General features: G+C 32.9%; 1 protein-coding gene across 1 annotated transcript in view; it reads right to left on the bottom strand.

Moving 5' to 3' along the window:
• Positions 1-18,040, bottom strand: part of LOC108917413 (homeobox protein prophet of Pit-1) — a 33,220-nt gene that overhangs the window by 11,828 nt on the left and 3,352 nt on the right. The window contains exon 2 of the mRNA XM_018723975.2: positions 8,759-9,024. Coding sequence (XP_018579491.1) covers positions 8,759-9,024 — 266 coding nt within the window. The remainder of the gene's footprint in view (positions 1-8,758; positions 9,025-18,040) is intronic.

Here is an 18,040-nt window from a genome sequence, read left to right as displayed (position 1 = left end):
ACTAAAAATATTGCATTATTCTTTCCACGTGACCAACTAGGATCCTAAATGAAATATCAATCCAGAAGCGATCGTATTAGTATTTAAAAATTAATAAAACATAAAGGTTTTGTATTTTATTAACATTATTTTTATTATCTCCGAATGAAAGTGGATTACAAAAGTGCCTGTTTTTTAAAGGGCAACCTTTCTTCAATCAAAAAATACTTTTTCAATATACAAAGTGTAAGAGGTTTGACTGCCATTACTTCAGCATGAGATAGAGTAATCATAAATGAACAAAAAAGTAGTATATTACAGGGACGTAAGATGAACAATTTTCAAAATACAGCGAGTATTAATATTGGGGAGTTTCATCACGATGTGACAACAGCGCTTAACCTGCTAATACACACCCCGTGTGCACGCGGCGGACTTGTCCTACGGAAAAAATGTAAACAACTATTATTGTGAAATATTTAGTAAATTTCAAGACAATTGTTTTCCAGTTTTTAAATAAATAGAACAAAATGTGTCGATTTTGTAGCACGAAGATACTGTTGTGCTTAAATTTTAGCTTGAATTTTAGTAATTATGAATCTCTTAAAACACGAACTTAAGTTTTAATCAAATTATGTATTTGAAAAATATATAATTAAAGTACTCAAAGAATCACGTCGTCCATATAATCATACGTATTAAAAGTAATTTAAGTACTTAACAAAAAGCAAATTTCAGTAATTTTTAAACGCACAAGTACAAAACAAGCTACAACATATGCTCAAAATGTCCACCACCATTTTCAATGCACACACGATACCTTCGAATTCAATTTTCGCGCACTCGCTGGAAAACACCTCAAGAAAAGGAAATAGTGGTATGCAAAAAACACTCCGACACAGTCTAATCCAGATACCAACTGAATTGTGTATTGGTGGACAGCTTAGTACCTCGTATTATTAAAATCGCCGGACCGTTGTCACATTGCTCGAAATAAATTTTATCGAATTTTAAATTTATTACAATTATTTTGTAGAATTAAGCATAAAGAAGTTCAAAAAAGTGATAAACATTGTATTTTATGGTATTCTAAGCACACAGTTATGTCAATATTCCTCAATTAATCGAACTTTTGTACATCAAGTTGAAGATTTTGATAATTTTTTTTCTCGGAAATGGTTGAGTTTAGGACCCATGTCCTCCAAGGTTTTTTTGTATATTTTACGTATTCTATCGTCTGTTAAAATTAAGGCAGTCAAACTTCTAACACCTTGTAGAATGGGATAAAACTTGAGAAATCTTATAGGGGTATGATTATTTTGTAAGAAAAAATGTAAAATATGTTTCTTTTCCTATTGAAAAACAGATATTTTGCAGATTAAAGTTCAATGTTTGTAAAGAAATGTAATACGTACTCCACTGAACTATCATCTATCTTTAGAGAATTTTGTGTTACTCACTGACTCCCTTGTAAGTTTGGTTGCCAAGCAGTCGCGGTCACGTGGGATTCGAACATTTATGAAGGCACTGTACATGTCACAAATGATTGACTGAAGGTGAATAACGTAAATTCTTGAAATTTCTGTAGTTGAAAATTAATGAATTCAACTCGTAGGGAAGTTATGAACATTCTGCTTTAGTGAACATTACTTCGAAATACGTCGATTAGTCAGTACTATTAAACTCATTTTACATTTATCAGGAATTAATCCAATAATTTGATCAACCAAAAGAAAAAAAAGATATATTATTCAAACCATATCCATTCTACAAGCAAAAATTAAAGAAGTTTTTTTTTGAAAAACAAAAATGAATATTCTAAATCAAACTGACCTGTAACACGAACATACAAATTTTCCCTTCTTTCAGTTGGGTAAAAAAAATAGATTATCCTGCAACAAATTATGCAAATAAACTTCTTAAAACTTTTTTTAAGACTAATCTAGAATACTACAAATACCTACTAACAGAGGTAGTTGAAAATCTCTTGTGTTGATTTGCAACTTTTTCTTCAATTGAGTCTATATAAAATTTTAGATCACCATGTAACAAATCAGTGAAGTAGATAAATATTGATCATATGACACTCGGGAACTTTAGAAAAATAATTGTTGATTGTTTACATTTTTAATAATATATTTTGATACTTAAAAATCTATTATTGGTTAACTGGAGCATGTTATATATTGATTATATCAAAAAGGATAGGATCATTTCTCCAATTTTTGCACAAAACAGTTGATCAAGAATTGAATTATAAAGGGAATGGTCTGACACATTTTCACCAGCTCTGTTTAACAAAAGAAAAAGTTAAAATCGATAAACAAATAAAAGGTTTCGCAGACGGTTAGTTTTTAAACACATCACAGTTGAGCAAGTGTGATTAAAGAAAGTAATAATAAAATTCAAACATCGTAGGTATAGTTTATCACAGATAGGGCTGAATTTGGGCCTAAAATAGGTTATCATATCATTTGATATTATGATATGGCGCCTGAGTTAACTAATTACAGTAAGAGATTGGTCAAAAAATTTAAATAAATACAGAAAAAGTACTAAATAGGTTTAAATTCATCGACGATGCATGGCATATATGGATTATACATTATTAGGGCCTCAACAATTTCTTTATTTGTGTTTCACAGAATTAGAATGCCGCATCAAAGTTTATAAAATAAGTGGGAATGAAAAGATTATTCCGAGTAAAATAATGGATCCCAATTAAAGGAAATTTTTAAATGACATATTGTTTGAGTGTTTTCAGCGGCGCCACAAAGCAAATTACGGAGTATCAGACGTTTACGCGTGGAACATTGAAATCCCGTCCTGAAAGGCGGAAGCCTATTTTAAAATGCACAGAAACCGTCGCGCGATGAGAGCGATGCATGAATTTTAATTTCGACTCGTTTATTTGCGTCTCTTTGCTTTTAAAATGGAAACCGCCCTTTACTAAGACTTCATTAATATTTTATAATTTAATAACTCAAATTGGTATTAGCTTAAGTTAAATTAAAATCATTATGATGATATCCTTTTCAGTTGTGAAATCTGCCAGTTCTCTAAATTGTGTGATGAAAAATCTGGGAATTTAGCGGATAATGGATCTGGTTGATTCACTTTTAATAAAAGCCGTAAAAGGCCATTAAAACTAAAATACTAGTTTTGATTTTAATGTCCACTGATTTTTAGTGAGCGAGGTTAAAACTTACGCTGTAAAAAAATCGGTGTGAGTGAAAGCAATAAAGATACGGAGTGAATCCATTGAGTGAAATGACTGAGTAAATTTTTACTCAATATTGAGCATTTTGATAATTTTACTCATTTGTTGATAATATTTGAACTAAAACTTTGCTACACTGAAAGAAATGGGTTTATTAAACTGTTTATCTAGAATAATGTGTATAGCGCATATTAAAACTTTTATAACCAATATACAACTTTTATTAAAACAAAGCTATCATCTCCATACTCATTATTCAATCAGTTTAACTGGAAGGTGCTTAATACACCTTATGCATCTATGAAATAACAGTTATAATGAATTACTTATACATTATTAGGTGTTATAGACTTTATATTCCAGTTGTATAGTAGGGAAGATTTGTTGTATAAAGACCAGCATCCGAATTTGTATATAACAATTATATTAACAGAATTATTCGTTCTTATACCGAATATATTTCCGTTTTTAACGTGTAAAACGCGTCTTATAATGGTTAAGTGATCGTCACCTCTCGGTGCATAAATCGGTTATGATCGTAAAATTTCCGACAGTCCGCTGTGCATCGACTTACGACTATTACACGTCTAGTTTCATGAAAATAGGCAGTATGTGCACATGTTTTGTGGGATACATGATCATATCGCGTTGTGTGAAATGGAAAATTATTATGTAAGTATCTAACTGTTTTATGGCTTGCAATTGTTTTGTTTTTTCAAATGTAAATCTTGTCTAAATCTTAAAAACTATTATTTTGTAGGTCCTATTAGAAATCGCTGATGTTATATTTTACATAAGATGGAGGAACAGAAGGTTGACGGTGACAAAGAAGAGCATGGGTATAAAGTCAATCAACCAGAGAAAATAAAATTAGATGGAAAGAAGCTCAACCTTTCAGGGGATGCTTCATTCTTAAGGTGGAAGAGTTATAGTGCAAATTTTCATGTAATACAAGAAAATACGGGTGCATCGTTGCTAAGAACATAAACAGTTTTGGGAGCAATTTGTCATCATTTTTAATGCTTAAAAGTATGTTTTATGTATGTATACATTATAACCTTAGCTTGTAATTACAGTTATCCAATAAAATTTCTGAAAACTTAATGTCATATATTTCTAACTCATACAGAGTATACAACAGTTTAATAAATGTATTATTATAAAACTTATAACCAGTACTAGATGTTCTAATAACGATATGGAACACTTTAATAACAGTTATTGCTATTATTTCGTAAAAGGTATAAAAAACGTTGTATACTAGTTATACAATAATTTAATAAAGAATAAGGTTTATAGTCACTATACAACTGTGCTAGCAATACGCGTTTTATATCCAATATTCACCTGTTTAACTGTCACATATAGTATACAATGGTTTTATAATAGCATATAGAATTCCAATAAATAATAAAACGCATTTCTTTCAGTGTACACTTGTAACTAAATCGGAGTAAATGTCTTCATTATTGAGTGACCCCCACCTCATTCTATGGTTGTCGTGCGTTGTCTTTGTCTATTCCCATCGTCCCCATTAGGGGGCGTGGTGAACGGCGTGTAGTGCTGAACAAGTATCCATTTATCCAGTTATTTTGGTAATTGTGTTTAAATGCAGTGGTTTGATTACAATAATAATTAAAAGCAATAATATATTAAGTCTCAATTAATATTGGGTGAAACAAACGGATAGTTAGATTGTTACCTATACTTACTTAGGTATGTGTCTGTAACGTAAGTACAATATAGGTTATGGCAATCTATTCGTCCGATCAGTTAACCAATTCTTTTAATCGAGACCTAAAATATTATCTCTAAAACAGATCTGTGTAGAAGTATAAACCACTGCGGTAGCTTAGAAGTTTGTGACTTTAATACAATGATATTTAAATTAAAATTTAAAAAGAATATAAACCAAGCCTGAGTAAAAAATTACTCAATAATAAATAAATTTAGAGAAAAAGTCAACTCTTAATTGGTTTTACATACTCGGAATAGAGTCAAAAGTCACTCACTAGTTAGCAGAAACTCGAATTTCAGTAAAATTCACTCACTTCTGTTGCAATAGTTTCACTCTTAAAATTTTAGTTGTACTCGTACTAATTGAGTGCACTTAATCGGGTGTGGAGAAAAATTAATACATTATTGACTAAAATTGAGTGAATTTTTTTTACAGTATACAGTTACATAGTGATTATGTTAAATGTTAAACAATATTTCAACGATTGTAACTCTTTATAGGTACTAAAATATTATACTGATGAGAATTAAACAATTTTGTCTTCGAATATTTCTCGCCAGAAAAGATGTCAGTTCACTATACAAGGTGATTTTTCACAATAAATGGCGTAAATTTTATGGGCATTTGCATAAAGTATATAAATAGCATTTTTAATTGTTTTTAAATCCGTAAAATATGGAATATAAATATTTTCGAATAAAATTTATTGGATGCTGCGACTTTTTCTGGAATTGTATTTCAAAAACTTTCCTTAGTTATCAAAAACGAAAATAAAATTTGTATTATCGTTAAAGAAATTGGGGAAATAAAATCGTGATATCAATACCACTTTTTAACTAAATGTAAATTATGTTTCATTAAGATTGTGTTATTTGTTAATATTCTGCGAAAGAGAAAATAAAAAAAATAGCCAATAAAACGCCCTGTGAAAGGGGAAACACTTCACGGGGCCTGATGGGTGAGTCACCGGTCCACCACGAGGCAGCGGGGGGCTCTCTACTGCAGGCTAGTGACAGTTGTGTCTCGAGGGCCCCGATCCCCAGCCTAACGAATGCCTAATTCAATCAGAGATCTAACCAAGTCGGTCTCTGCGCCCGCCCGCTCTTCTCTACTTTCGGTTCCTTGCACGGTCCTCTGCAAGAAAACCCCTATCGCAAACCTATTTCGGATAAATTAATGGCGTAGCCTTAGAGCGATGTGGAAATATGTACAGAGCGAAAATTAAAGATGCGACCGTAACCTTCTTGTCTTTGAAGTTATCCGAAGAGCAAAAATCTCCTATTTACTGATTTTTTTTTATCGAACATGACATAACGAACGGTACTGTCGAGAATAATTTGTGTATTAGTGGTATACTTAGTTATGTTTCCGGAATAAAACAATCACTTATTTTTTTGGTGATGTAAACAAATTAATGTCGAATTTAACTTTTTCGCATTATCGCATTATAGTTACACGATGTGCAAAAATTCTTAGCTAGGAAAAGCAATTTCCTAACTCCTATTTTTTTAACAATGTCAGTGTTAAAACAAATGTCTTCTGTTTTCCTTGACGTATTGTGGGTGAGAATAATCTTCAATTTCTTCAATGAATATTGAATAATCATTGTCATGTTAGTTTTGTTTTGTGGCTTAAAAATGTAGATCAATATCGATCATTTCCATTTTTCTGAAATCTTTGAACTAGTTCTATATAATCGTATCTACCTACCTCCATACAAGCCGGTAGGTCAACTGTTACCAATTTAGCTATCTTTGCCGAATATATCATCCATATTTTATACAGGGTGACTTAGAAAAAAGTACATTGCATAGTGTCATACAATAGAGGACACTAAAACAAGAAAACAAGTTCCTATGAACATGGGTCCGCAAGGCCTTCGGTTAAAGGATACGGGGTGTTGAATTTTATTTTTTTTTTATTTGCAAAAACAATGATAAATACTTCAACAATTAAATTTTAATGGTATGATGAAAAATATGATTAATTAAAACAAAACATTAAGTTTTTAGAAGATGTTCAAATTGTTGCCCTTGTACTTCAATACATTTTTCCATTCTTCTTCTTAATGATTGACGGCATCTTTGAAATATTCCTAGGTTATTATGAAATCTATCTGCCGATTCCATAATTCTTATCCATAATTGTTCTTCATTATGTATTTCTACAGCATAAACTTCATTTTTCAAAAATCCTCAAAATGAAAAATCGAGGGGATTAAGGTCGGGACTACGATCTGGCCAGGGTACGGGCCCCCTTCGACCAATCCACCTATTTCCAAATCTCCTGTCCAAATATTCCCTTGCCACTCGAGAAAAGTGAGCTGGCGCCCCATCATGCATGTAATACATTCTTCCAATAATGGCCAATGGGACATCCTCTAATAATGTGTTTAAATCATTCACCAAGAAATTTCGATACAGTGCACCTGTCAATCGATTGGTCAATCGAAATGGGCCAATTAAGTAATTGTCGATGCCCACACATTAATAGAAAACCCAATTGGTGATTCCGAATTATAGTTTGATGATGATTTTCATCATTCCAATGGTACATGTTATGTAGGTTCAGAATACCATCACGACTAAAACTAGCTTCGTCAGTAAACAAAATTGATGAAATAATGTTTTCTCTTTGGTTTTGAAACCATTCGCAAAATTGTACACGAGGAACAAAGTCATGTTCCAATAGTGAATGAATTTTTTGGAAATGATATGGGCGAAGAAGTTGTTCTTTGAAAATTTGTCTAACTGATTCACGGTTAAGGTTTCGCACCGCTGAACTTGTTTTCCTGGTGCTTGTTCTCGGATTATTTTCTACCATTCGTAAAACAGTTTCTTCGTTTCGCACAGTGCGACGAGTTCTGGAAACCCCACTATTCAATTTTGGTTTTCTAAAACAGCCATCTTCTCCCAAACGCCTATGCACATCAATAAATGTTCGAACATTAGGAACTTGTCTTAAAGGATATCTTTCTCGATAGATACGTTGAGCTTCGTAAGAATTTGATCTAGCTTCGCCGTAACACATAATCATGTCCCTGTATTCTTCAAAAGTGTAGCGAACCATTTTTGAAAGCAATTTTGAATAATCAGTGAGAAAACCAATGAAAAACTTAATCAAGAACACAAAATACCTCTAACAATTATTATATTAGTTTGACAAGTGTCATTATGACACATTATTTAATTGTTATTTATCATTGTTTTTGCAAATGTTACTTTGGCGCTTTTTGAATAATTTGCGTGCATTGTCGGCTTTGTACTGGAACCATTGCTTCTAGCGACTTGGACAAGGTGTACCTTTCTTACGTATAAAGAAGGGATAACAAATTTTTTTCAGTCGAAAATGGCATACAGTGTATAGCAAAAAAGTTAGGACCGATTCAATAGATATGGAACCCTGTATGTAGCGCCCTCTATCAGTAATCACAAAACTAAGATCATATTTGAATTTAGCATGATAAAAATACCCCTGTATACCACATTTTATCCATTCCTTGCGTCTCTGGCTAAAGATATTAAAAAAAAAACCCAAACAAAAATAAAATTCAACACCCCGTATCTTTTAACCGAAGGCCTTGCAGACCCATGTTCATAGGAACTTTTTTCTTATTTTAGTGTCCTCTATTGTGTGGCACTATGCAATGTACTTTTTTCTATGTCACCCCGTATAATAAAGAATTAGTAGATGATGATACATTTCGTTTTTCGATAGAATTGACCACAAGGTTTTACCTTGTAAACTTTTAGTAAGATTTATACAAACGGAATATTTCATAAATTACTTAAAAATACTTGTTATTCGTACATTCAACATACCTGTATCCTAGCTTCATTCAACTTCGTACTCCTAGCTAACTCCTCCCTGCAGTATATGTCTGGGTAGTGACTCTTAGCGAAGGCAGCTTCCAATTCCGCCAGCTGCTCCTGCGTGAAGGTCGTACGGTGTCTTCTTCTCGCCGGCGTCGGACACGAGGCCGTGGTCGGAGTGTGGCCGGCGTGCTGAGGTCCCCCAGGTGACACGGTGCCTATTGAACTGCTCCCTGTAGTTTGTGGCTCGGGTTTGAGTTTTTTGAAAGCTCCATCTGGAAAGAGAAAATACCTTTTCAGCAAAAACTTTAACTTTAAAAGCTATCGGTCAAAATGCACAAAACAGTTATGATCCTCTTCGTCAACAGAAAAAACCTAGATTGCACAGGAAACCCGTTGAGCTCTCCAGGAAAGTAGTCTATAGGGCTGACAGTAGTTGAAACTAAACTTGTGACAATAGAGTCCTGTAACGGCTTCTCCAGGACCACAGCCGCCTTGTAGTGTTGTTAAGTGTGCTTTAGGGAAATGAGCGGAAGGAAAATATTGTAAATGCTGTGACATATTACCAGGACACGCGTATCCTAAGAAAATATTGACTGTTTCCTTGGACAAGAGGAGTAACGGAATGTCGATTCAGTTCAAAATAAAAAAGTATCATACAAACTTACAATTATTAGAGAATGCGATTTGATGGGGTTGAAACTGAGAAGAAAAATCAGTGTTGAACATCATAAGCAAAGGGTCTTGTACTTCTAAGACTGAAGCTGCTAGGCAGAGGAATATGAGCAAATTGAGCATATTAAGAAGAACATCAGTTATCACTTATCGATCGTCGTACAAAGAAGAACCGACTTTTTCTGACAGTTTTTGATAGCAAAAACTTCAAAATTCCTATTTATGCTTTGTCGAGGTGTAAGGGTATTTATACACATATTGCAAGATACTAGATGATTGAATATGTCAAACAGGAGAAAAAAATACAATTGGTAGGTACCTTAAATCAATAAACACAGTTATTTTTTCTCTGTTTATCTACTTTTATTTAAGAATAAATTACAATTACTTTTAATGAGCAATGCACAAAGTTAAATGCATACTCCAAAATAAAAAATTTAACTTTGAATTTATTGACAAACAGGCGTAATTTTCTTGGACTAACTGCATTAAATAAAACATGATTTAGTACAGTTTCACCGAATTCTTTCAAATACATTTTCTGTCTCTTTAGTTTCTAGAATATTTTAGAAAAACACAGTTTCCGCTCCATCGATAAATGCCTTCAAGGACATCTTCCTTCAGTTAGACATAGTTGTACCTAAAGGCAGTGCGAATTTTTACAGACTTGCATTTTTCTTTATATTTATTGTATTTTTATGTATTTTAATATCTTATAAATATTTCAGTTCAATTATTAAAAAATGTGTTTGTTTTAATATAATATAATTTTCACTAAAGTTTTGTTTTCTTATGGCTTTTGGGTCCAGGATGATCCAAGAAGCAGTTTTTCCAAATTATGGAATAGACTCTTTTAGTGTGACGTCACATATTTAGGCAACCCGTAACAAATTGTCATAGTTGAAATTGTACGGTCCCTTGTGTACTATTTACATAGATACTATAGAAATTAACAACTTCAAATTAATTTATTATTACAAGGATTTGGAAGTATTTAAGAACAACCAACACGTGTTTCATAAAATAGATACACTAATGTTCTTAAAACTTACATACACTGTATAAAACAATATTCCTAAATTTAAATAAAGTAAAAATTTAATATTAGCCTTGTTATTCCTAACGCTCAAGCTCGGATAGAATAGCCTCATACGCAGGTGATATATTGTTGATATGCTATAACTGTCATCATTAGTATTTTTAGAGTATTTTCTCTTGTTTTGTTTAATCTTGGCATATGGTTGTACTGTAGTCCAGGCGGTACTTATTTCGGGTTGGGTAAAGCGCATATGATCGGAGATTTTTGGTTTAAAGGCTTCTAAATAACATCAGAAATGATAATATTTCTATGCAAATAAAAAAAACGTGGGCTTAATTGTTATTGCAAAAAAGTATAAAAAAATAGCAAAAAAAATCATTTTTTTCTTGGATTTCTCATCGACAACTTAGCAACTATTCGTTTTAGACAAAAATGGAAGAGGAAAAAAAGTTTTGTAATTAAATTTTGATCAAGATAGAGTTAGTTGCAATTCGAAAAAATAATTATTGTTGTTGGAAAAATCGGAAAAATCATTTAAAAAATTGCAAAAAATGCTAGTTTATTTGTAAATTTTTTTCAGACACTTGAATAATACCTAGGATCTTCATACTTTTCCCAATTAAACTTCTTAGTGCATAGAATCATCACACCAAATTTCATCCAATTCGGTTAGATAATTTTTACATAATAATTGTTTAAATTTTTTATTTTTTTTAAATTAAAAAATTTTCAAAATCAAATTTCTAAAAATCTAAAGCCTTTGAATACTTGAAAATTTCACCACAAAAAGAAGAGCTCTCAAGCTTTAAAATGCTTTTTGAAAAATTCAAATCGGACGATTAGGTGAGCCGTGGTGATTGTTTAAACATTTTCGCAATTTTCACGCTTATAAACAATTGCAATAATTTAATGTTTTTTCAAATTTTTTTTTATTTTAAAATATGGTTTGAAAGTACTCGGAAAGGCGAGTATTTAAAAAAAAACCTGATGATCCGCCCATTATTTTCGGAGTTATAGCCCGTTAAAGTTAACCCTTATTTACAGCAAAACTATAAGGGCTGTTTTTTGAACCAATAGGTTTGTTATTCCGAGTACTTTCCAGATATAAATTTTCAAAATTTGCAATCACGGGCGTCCCATTTAAAATGTCACTCAAAGATATTCAAGACCGCGTGAAATCAATGAGGTATCAGTGGTGGGGGGAGCAAACACACAGCTACTCCGATCTGAATTCTCGAGTTCAAAATTGCGACACTCGGAAAAATTTCACTTATCTCAGCGTCTAATGGACCAATTTCGATGATTTTTTTTTAAATCGATGTCTCGCAACTAAAAAATTCAATTATCATATTTTCAACTACATTTTATTATTAATTATTGGACTTTTGACATGCCGATAAACAGTTACTTTAAAAAATGATTAATTTATTATGTTTATTTATTTACTATGTTAATTTTCACGACCAAAATTTTTGCATGTTGCACCATGTTGTTGGTATTAATTAAGTATCCAAAAGATTCTTATACTTTTTTTATAAATAAAAAATAAATTTTAGATAAATATTTTAAAAGTAAACGAAAAAATTAAAATTATAATTATTCACAATTTATGTGAGTAATAATTTTTGAAAGACTTTTAGAAATTTATCGTACAACTAAAAATTAATACCAATTTTCAGTTGTTTATTTAAATAATTATTGTTTAAACAATTTTATAATATTTAAACAAACTTACTAGTATTACCAAAAATTTGAAAAAAACATTAAATTATTGCAATTGTTTATAAGCGTGAAAATTGCGAAAATGTTTAAACAATCACCACGGCTCACCTAATCGTCCGATTTGAATTTTTCAAAAAGCATTTTAAAGCTTGAGAGCTCTTCTTTTTGTGGTGAAATTTTCAAGTATTCAAAGGCTTTAGATTTTTAGAAATTTGATTTTGAAAATTTTTTAATTTAAAAAAAATAAAAAAATTAAACAATTATTATGTAAAAAATATCGAACCGAATTGGATGAAATTTGGTGTGATGATTCTATGCACTAAGAAGTTTAATTGGGAAAAGTATGAAGATCCTAGGTATTATTCAAGTGTCTGAAAAAAATTTACAAATGAACTAGCAATTTTTGCAATTTTTTAAATGATTTTTCCGATTTTTGCAACAACAATAATTATTTTTACGAATTGCAACTAACTCTATCTTGATCAAAATTTAATTACAAAACATTTTTTCCTCTTCCATTTTGGTCTAAAATGAATAGTTGCTAAGTTGTCGACAAGAAATCCAAGAAAAAAATGTTTTTTTTTTGTTATTTTTTTATACTTTTTTGTAATAACAAATAAGCCCACGTTTTTTTTATTTGCATAGAAAAATTACCATATCTGATGTTATTTAGAAGCCGTTAAAGCAAAAATCTCCGATCATAAGCGTTTTACCCAAGTACACCCTTTGTAAGACAGATACCGCCTGGACTACTGTGTCAGTGTGTTTATCGAGTGTTTTTTTCCTCAACTTTCCTTGAATGATATCCTGTTGCGAGGCTACTCCGCTTACATGAAATTATTTTTAATTCGCATGTAACATGATATAATTTTAGTTTATTAATTACTATAAGTCAGTATTCTATAAATTTAAATATATAAATTTTATAATTCTAATAGTTTGTCACTTGTGGTTTCTTAAATATTTCTAATATTGCCAGAATATCGCAATATTTAAGGGTATGACAAAGAAAACATTTTTTTGGCACATATGTCCAAAGTGCAATCGATCTAGTAAAAATACCGAGAAATTCTTCATGACAACGTGTACTATGGGGTTGCCTATTATGGCGTATGTGACGTCACTACTAAAAAGGTCTATTATGAAACACATTGTACGATGCTGGAACCAAAAAGAATAAAATCGTAGATAAAGTAGGTACCATTACCACAAAATTTAAGTTGATATAGTATGTACTGGGTTAAATAAGAGAAAAGTCTGAGGGCGAGTGGAGGTGCCGAAATACACCAGAAAATCCGCGCTGTCACTTCAATTAGGCATCCAGTCAGAAACGTGATCGACTCAATATTAATATTGTTACGTTTATCGGTCACATTAGACGGAATAATTGGCGGCGATGCACAGGTGTCTGCGGCGGCAAACGGCGTAGTCTTCGGCGTCGGGCGGCAAGCAAACCTTATTGAATTCATTACTGTTTATTAATGCAGTTAGCAGAAACCTAATTACAATTACTGACACCGGCGCACGCCACAAAGAATCTCACACAATCTTATTACTCCCGACTGAATGTAGTTACTGCGACGGCAATGCCTGCTGCTGTCGCTCTTGGACCGACGCCTTCGTGGCTTCCAAATATTTACATAATTCAACGGTCACTTTACCGCCCCGCCTCGCAGTGCCGCAAAATCCTAAATGTGGATCAAGACACCGTATTTTATTTCGGTGTATTTTACCATGCTCGAAATTAATAAGCATTCTAGTTGAAATAATTTAATGTAAAACTAGTAGATTCTAAGATGCTCCCACTGTTTTTTTTAATCTAATGTTATCTCTGAATTCTAAATGTATGGATTTGATACACCATCCTCTTCCACTATGGCCATCCGTAGATCTATTGTGACCTCCATGACCTTACGAACTGTAAGCTTATCTAACTTTAGCCTTCTAATTAGGCTCCACAGCTTTGACAGTGGCTTCTTCATTTAATTTAGTTCTGCAATTTATCTTCCAACTGTAGACAGCGCACCGTTTCTGGACATTTGTATTAAAAATTCTGAATTGGTTTGTCTAAATCTCTCAAAAATTAGTCTTATGCTTTTCAATGTGTTTTTGTACAGATATTGAAAACATTAATTGCCATCCATTTACACCAGACCTGATAGAATATGGTTTATGGTCCTTTGGAACGTTGATGGAGCATCTTTTAGGCCAAACGGTATTCTAAGGAGCTCACAGTGCCTCAGTCTATCGAGAATGCTGTTTTCTCAATATATTTAGCAACTTTTTCAATGATTTCTTGTTTTATGAAGAGTTGGAAAATGCGCCAAGAACTTCTGTACGTGTTTTATCACAAATGGTGGGAGTATCAGTCGGTACCTGCCACACAGTGTTAAAAAAAGATTTGCGTTTGTTCTCCTATCGTTTAACTTGTCAGCAAGAACATGAAGTTGATTTTCCGCGACGGGCTGTATTTTGTGAATGGTTTTTAAACAACTACGGTGAACTTCATAATATCACCTTTTTTTCTGATGAAGCCTGGTTTCATTTAAGTGGTTACGTAAACTCACAGAATATGAGAATGTGGTCTTCTGAAAAACCAGATAACTTTTTTGTGGAGGGCCCTCTACACGCTCAAAAAATTGGAGTTTGGTGTGCTCTCAATCGAAGGAGGATTTATGGACCTCTTTTTTTTAATGGTACTCTTACTGCGCAAAGGTATAGAGAAGAAATTATCGCTCCTTTTGTTAACCAGCTGGAAGAAAACGAAATTACAAACTTTTACTTTCAACAGGATGGCGCAAGGGCACATGCGGCAGGCGAGACGATGAATATGTTGAGGGAAGTTTTCCAAAATCGACTAATAAGTCTCAATGCTGAACATGAATTTCCACCGAGGTCATGTGATATTACGCCGTGTGATTTCTTTTTGTGGCCTTACCTTAAAAACACTATTTTTGAACTGCCTATTCCTGATTTAAACCATCTGCAGGCTCGACTTATAGACAAGATTCGTGAAATTAACAATACCCCGAGCATCTTAGAAAATGTCTTTAATTCTTTGAGGAACAGGTGTGAAAAGTGCTTGGAACAAGGAGGGGGTCACTTTCAGCAGCTGCTTTAATTTATTGTTATAACAAGGAGGGGGACACTTTCCGCAGCTCCTTTAATTGTTTGTTATTGTTATCACGATTATTCTGTAAAATAAAGTTATATAGTCATTAACGTTATTGAAACTGACAGCTGCTATACAGCTCGTTGAGAAATGAGGTTAAGTTGGTCGCTATAAGCTACTCCCTACGTCCAATGTGTCAGGGCTAACTTCGACCACGTTTTTATTTGAACGCTCGTTATAAATCGGTTTTCCATAAAACTGTACTAAAATCCAGACAAATTAGCAATCCCCTGTTATTCATTTATTTATTATTCCATCGATAAATTAAATCAACCTTTCGTGAAGACTTTTCGGTTTGAAATCATAAATTTAGTATTCAATTCCGCCTCTCAACACACAATCAGGTAAGTTACAGCGATGCAGCGACGTGGGCTGGTTTTCCCTCCTCGCTTTCCAGATCTAATCGCGATATTTGTCTTGACTCTCGGCAAGTATCAACAATCCCCCTGAACGAATACACGCATCGCAATAGCAATCCAAATTAGCCTATAATTACAAGTCGGCTCGCAGAGAGAACAGAGCACTTCCCCAAACACATGTCACTTGGGCACTAGACTAGTACACAATATGTCAAATTGAGTGTAAACCAGAATGGGACATTGTGATGTCCCTGCATATGCTATCGTACTAAGCGGGGTAAATTGACACTTCATTAGGACACCCCGAGCGCTCGTTACTAGCCCATATGTACACATGCTAAATGCTAAATGCGCCCCCTTTCGCCCCAGTCCATAAGGATTATTGTGATTATCCGGAAATGTCTAGCAGGTGATCGTTTGTTCGGATGCGGACGGCAAATCGGTTTAAATTCGTACAACAGGAACAAAGTATAACTGGGATTACAACTCGTAAATGTGTCAGTTCTTTTGAATAAAAAAACAACAGCGTTGGTCACCTAATGTTTAGTTGATGACTGCTTTTGGATTGTTGTTAGTTGTGCCCAACATTCTACTCTAAATCACAAAGAGAGATTTTTCATGTTAAAGTAAAGCAACACGAAAAATATGCCTTGTAAAGAATGAGGACCCCGTGTTGTGCAAAAAAAGCCTATCACTATTGTAATGTATTTTGTAGTAGTATACAGTTGTGGAAAATTTACTAAAACTAATTTTATCACAGTATTGTGTTTCTGTTCAAAATTTTTTACACGACAATTCAAATAAATATTAGATCTAAAGTTGACTTGTGCAGTAAAAGTTCTTTATTACACTTGCACCTTTTACACCTTTATTATATTACATATATTTAATAGCTTAGTTCTGACATATATGCTGCTACGTTTTGTCTTCTTGATATTCATTTTGGCTCTGAATATTTTTTTATTTATTGGCACTTTTTAGTGATATGTGATAAGTAGGCTTAGTGCACGTGCAGAGTTTAACAGAGCCGGCGCTGGGGTCGGTGGCCTTCACAGCTGACTCGCGTTTTGAACTGTTCAGTTATTTACGGAATCTTGTAGTAGTTGGTGTCCCGTCGATACTTCTCTTTTTTACGTCTGATGTAAATTCTATTCGCTGTGTGTATTTAATAACTATTTATAAATAGTAACATAATTTACGTTAACAACTATTAGTTGGGGGGAAAAGTGAAATAAAATGCCAAAAGAGAAAAGAAATAGACGGGAATTATTTCAAATGTGGTTTGACAGTAATCCCGACGGTTACAGGGACATACGAATTAAAGGAAATGACCTGTTTTGTACTGTGTGTGAAAGCATTATAAATTCTTGTGACAAAATTAAAGTGATAAGGCATTTGAAGAGCCATGCCTTGTTCAGTGCTGAAGATTCTGTATTTTTCTATGTACTTACAGACGCATTTCTTTCAGGCGATATTCCAGTAAACGAACTAGAGAACCCCAAGTTCCGTAATTCTTTAAATTGGAATCACATGGACTATCCCTAAATGAACAATTTTATATAATGGATGATGAACAAAAAATATATACGATGACAAATAATATACACCCAGTCAGTAGTACGGTAAAAGAAAAAATGCATAGAGTGTTGGAAAAAATCCACGATACACAATTTTGAAAACTGTATGTATAGTTTTATCAGGAGTTACCAGCAAATATATTAATATATTGTTCATACCTCAACAGTTTCTCATACTGTCCGTTGTCAACAGTAGACGTTGAATGGTCATTTTCCCTACACCAGTTAATATTAAGTGCTAAACGTCGCCGTTTCACTAAAGATAACTTTTTCTAAGCACGTAGTAATATGTTTTAACTCCTTCTAATATGTCACGGAAGCTTTGTCTCAACACTAAGATTTATCGGGTAAGTGGTGTCATTTAAATTTATATAGGTATTGAATCCTCTACTTAGCCTTGCTCTTTGGTATTAGTACTATGTTGCGATATATTTTCTGTAAACATTTCATTCGCGATATGACTACGGTCCTGTTAAACTCCGCTCCGCACTAAGTTTAGTGATAAGTAGAGACATAAGAAGTTGTGATTATCTATAAGAGTGTTTCTCACGTTAGTTTGCTTACTGGACTTTGTGTTTTATTTCAGAATTGTACTATTTTTGTCCTATACTTATGTGTTCTGCTTTTTCAAGTTTATTTAATGGAATCATTGTTTAAATAAAATTTCCGTTAAGTAACGAATTGCTTCTCTATCCTATTAATGAGCTGCATGTATTTAGTTAATGAAACAACATAGTTTCGTTTTAT

The sequence above is a fragment of the Anoplophora glabripennis genome, unplaced genomic scaffold (genome assembly GCF_000390285.2).
Source record: "Anoplophora glabripennis isolate ALB-LARVAE unplaced genomic scaffold, Agla_2.0 scaffold4, whole genome shotgun sequence".
NCBI classification, from domain to species: domain Eukaryota; kingdom Metazoa; phylum Arthropoda; class Insecta; order Coleoptera; family Cerambycidae; genus Anoplophora; species Anoplophora glabripennis.
This window is presented reverse-complemented; position numbering and strand designations above follow the sequence as displayed.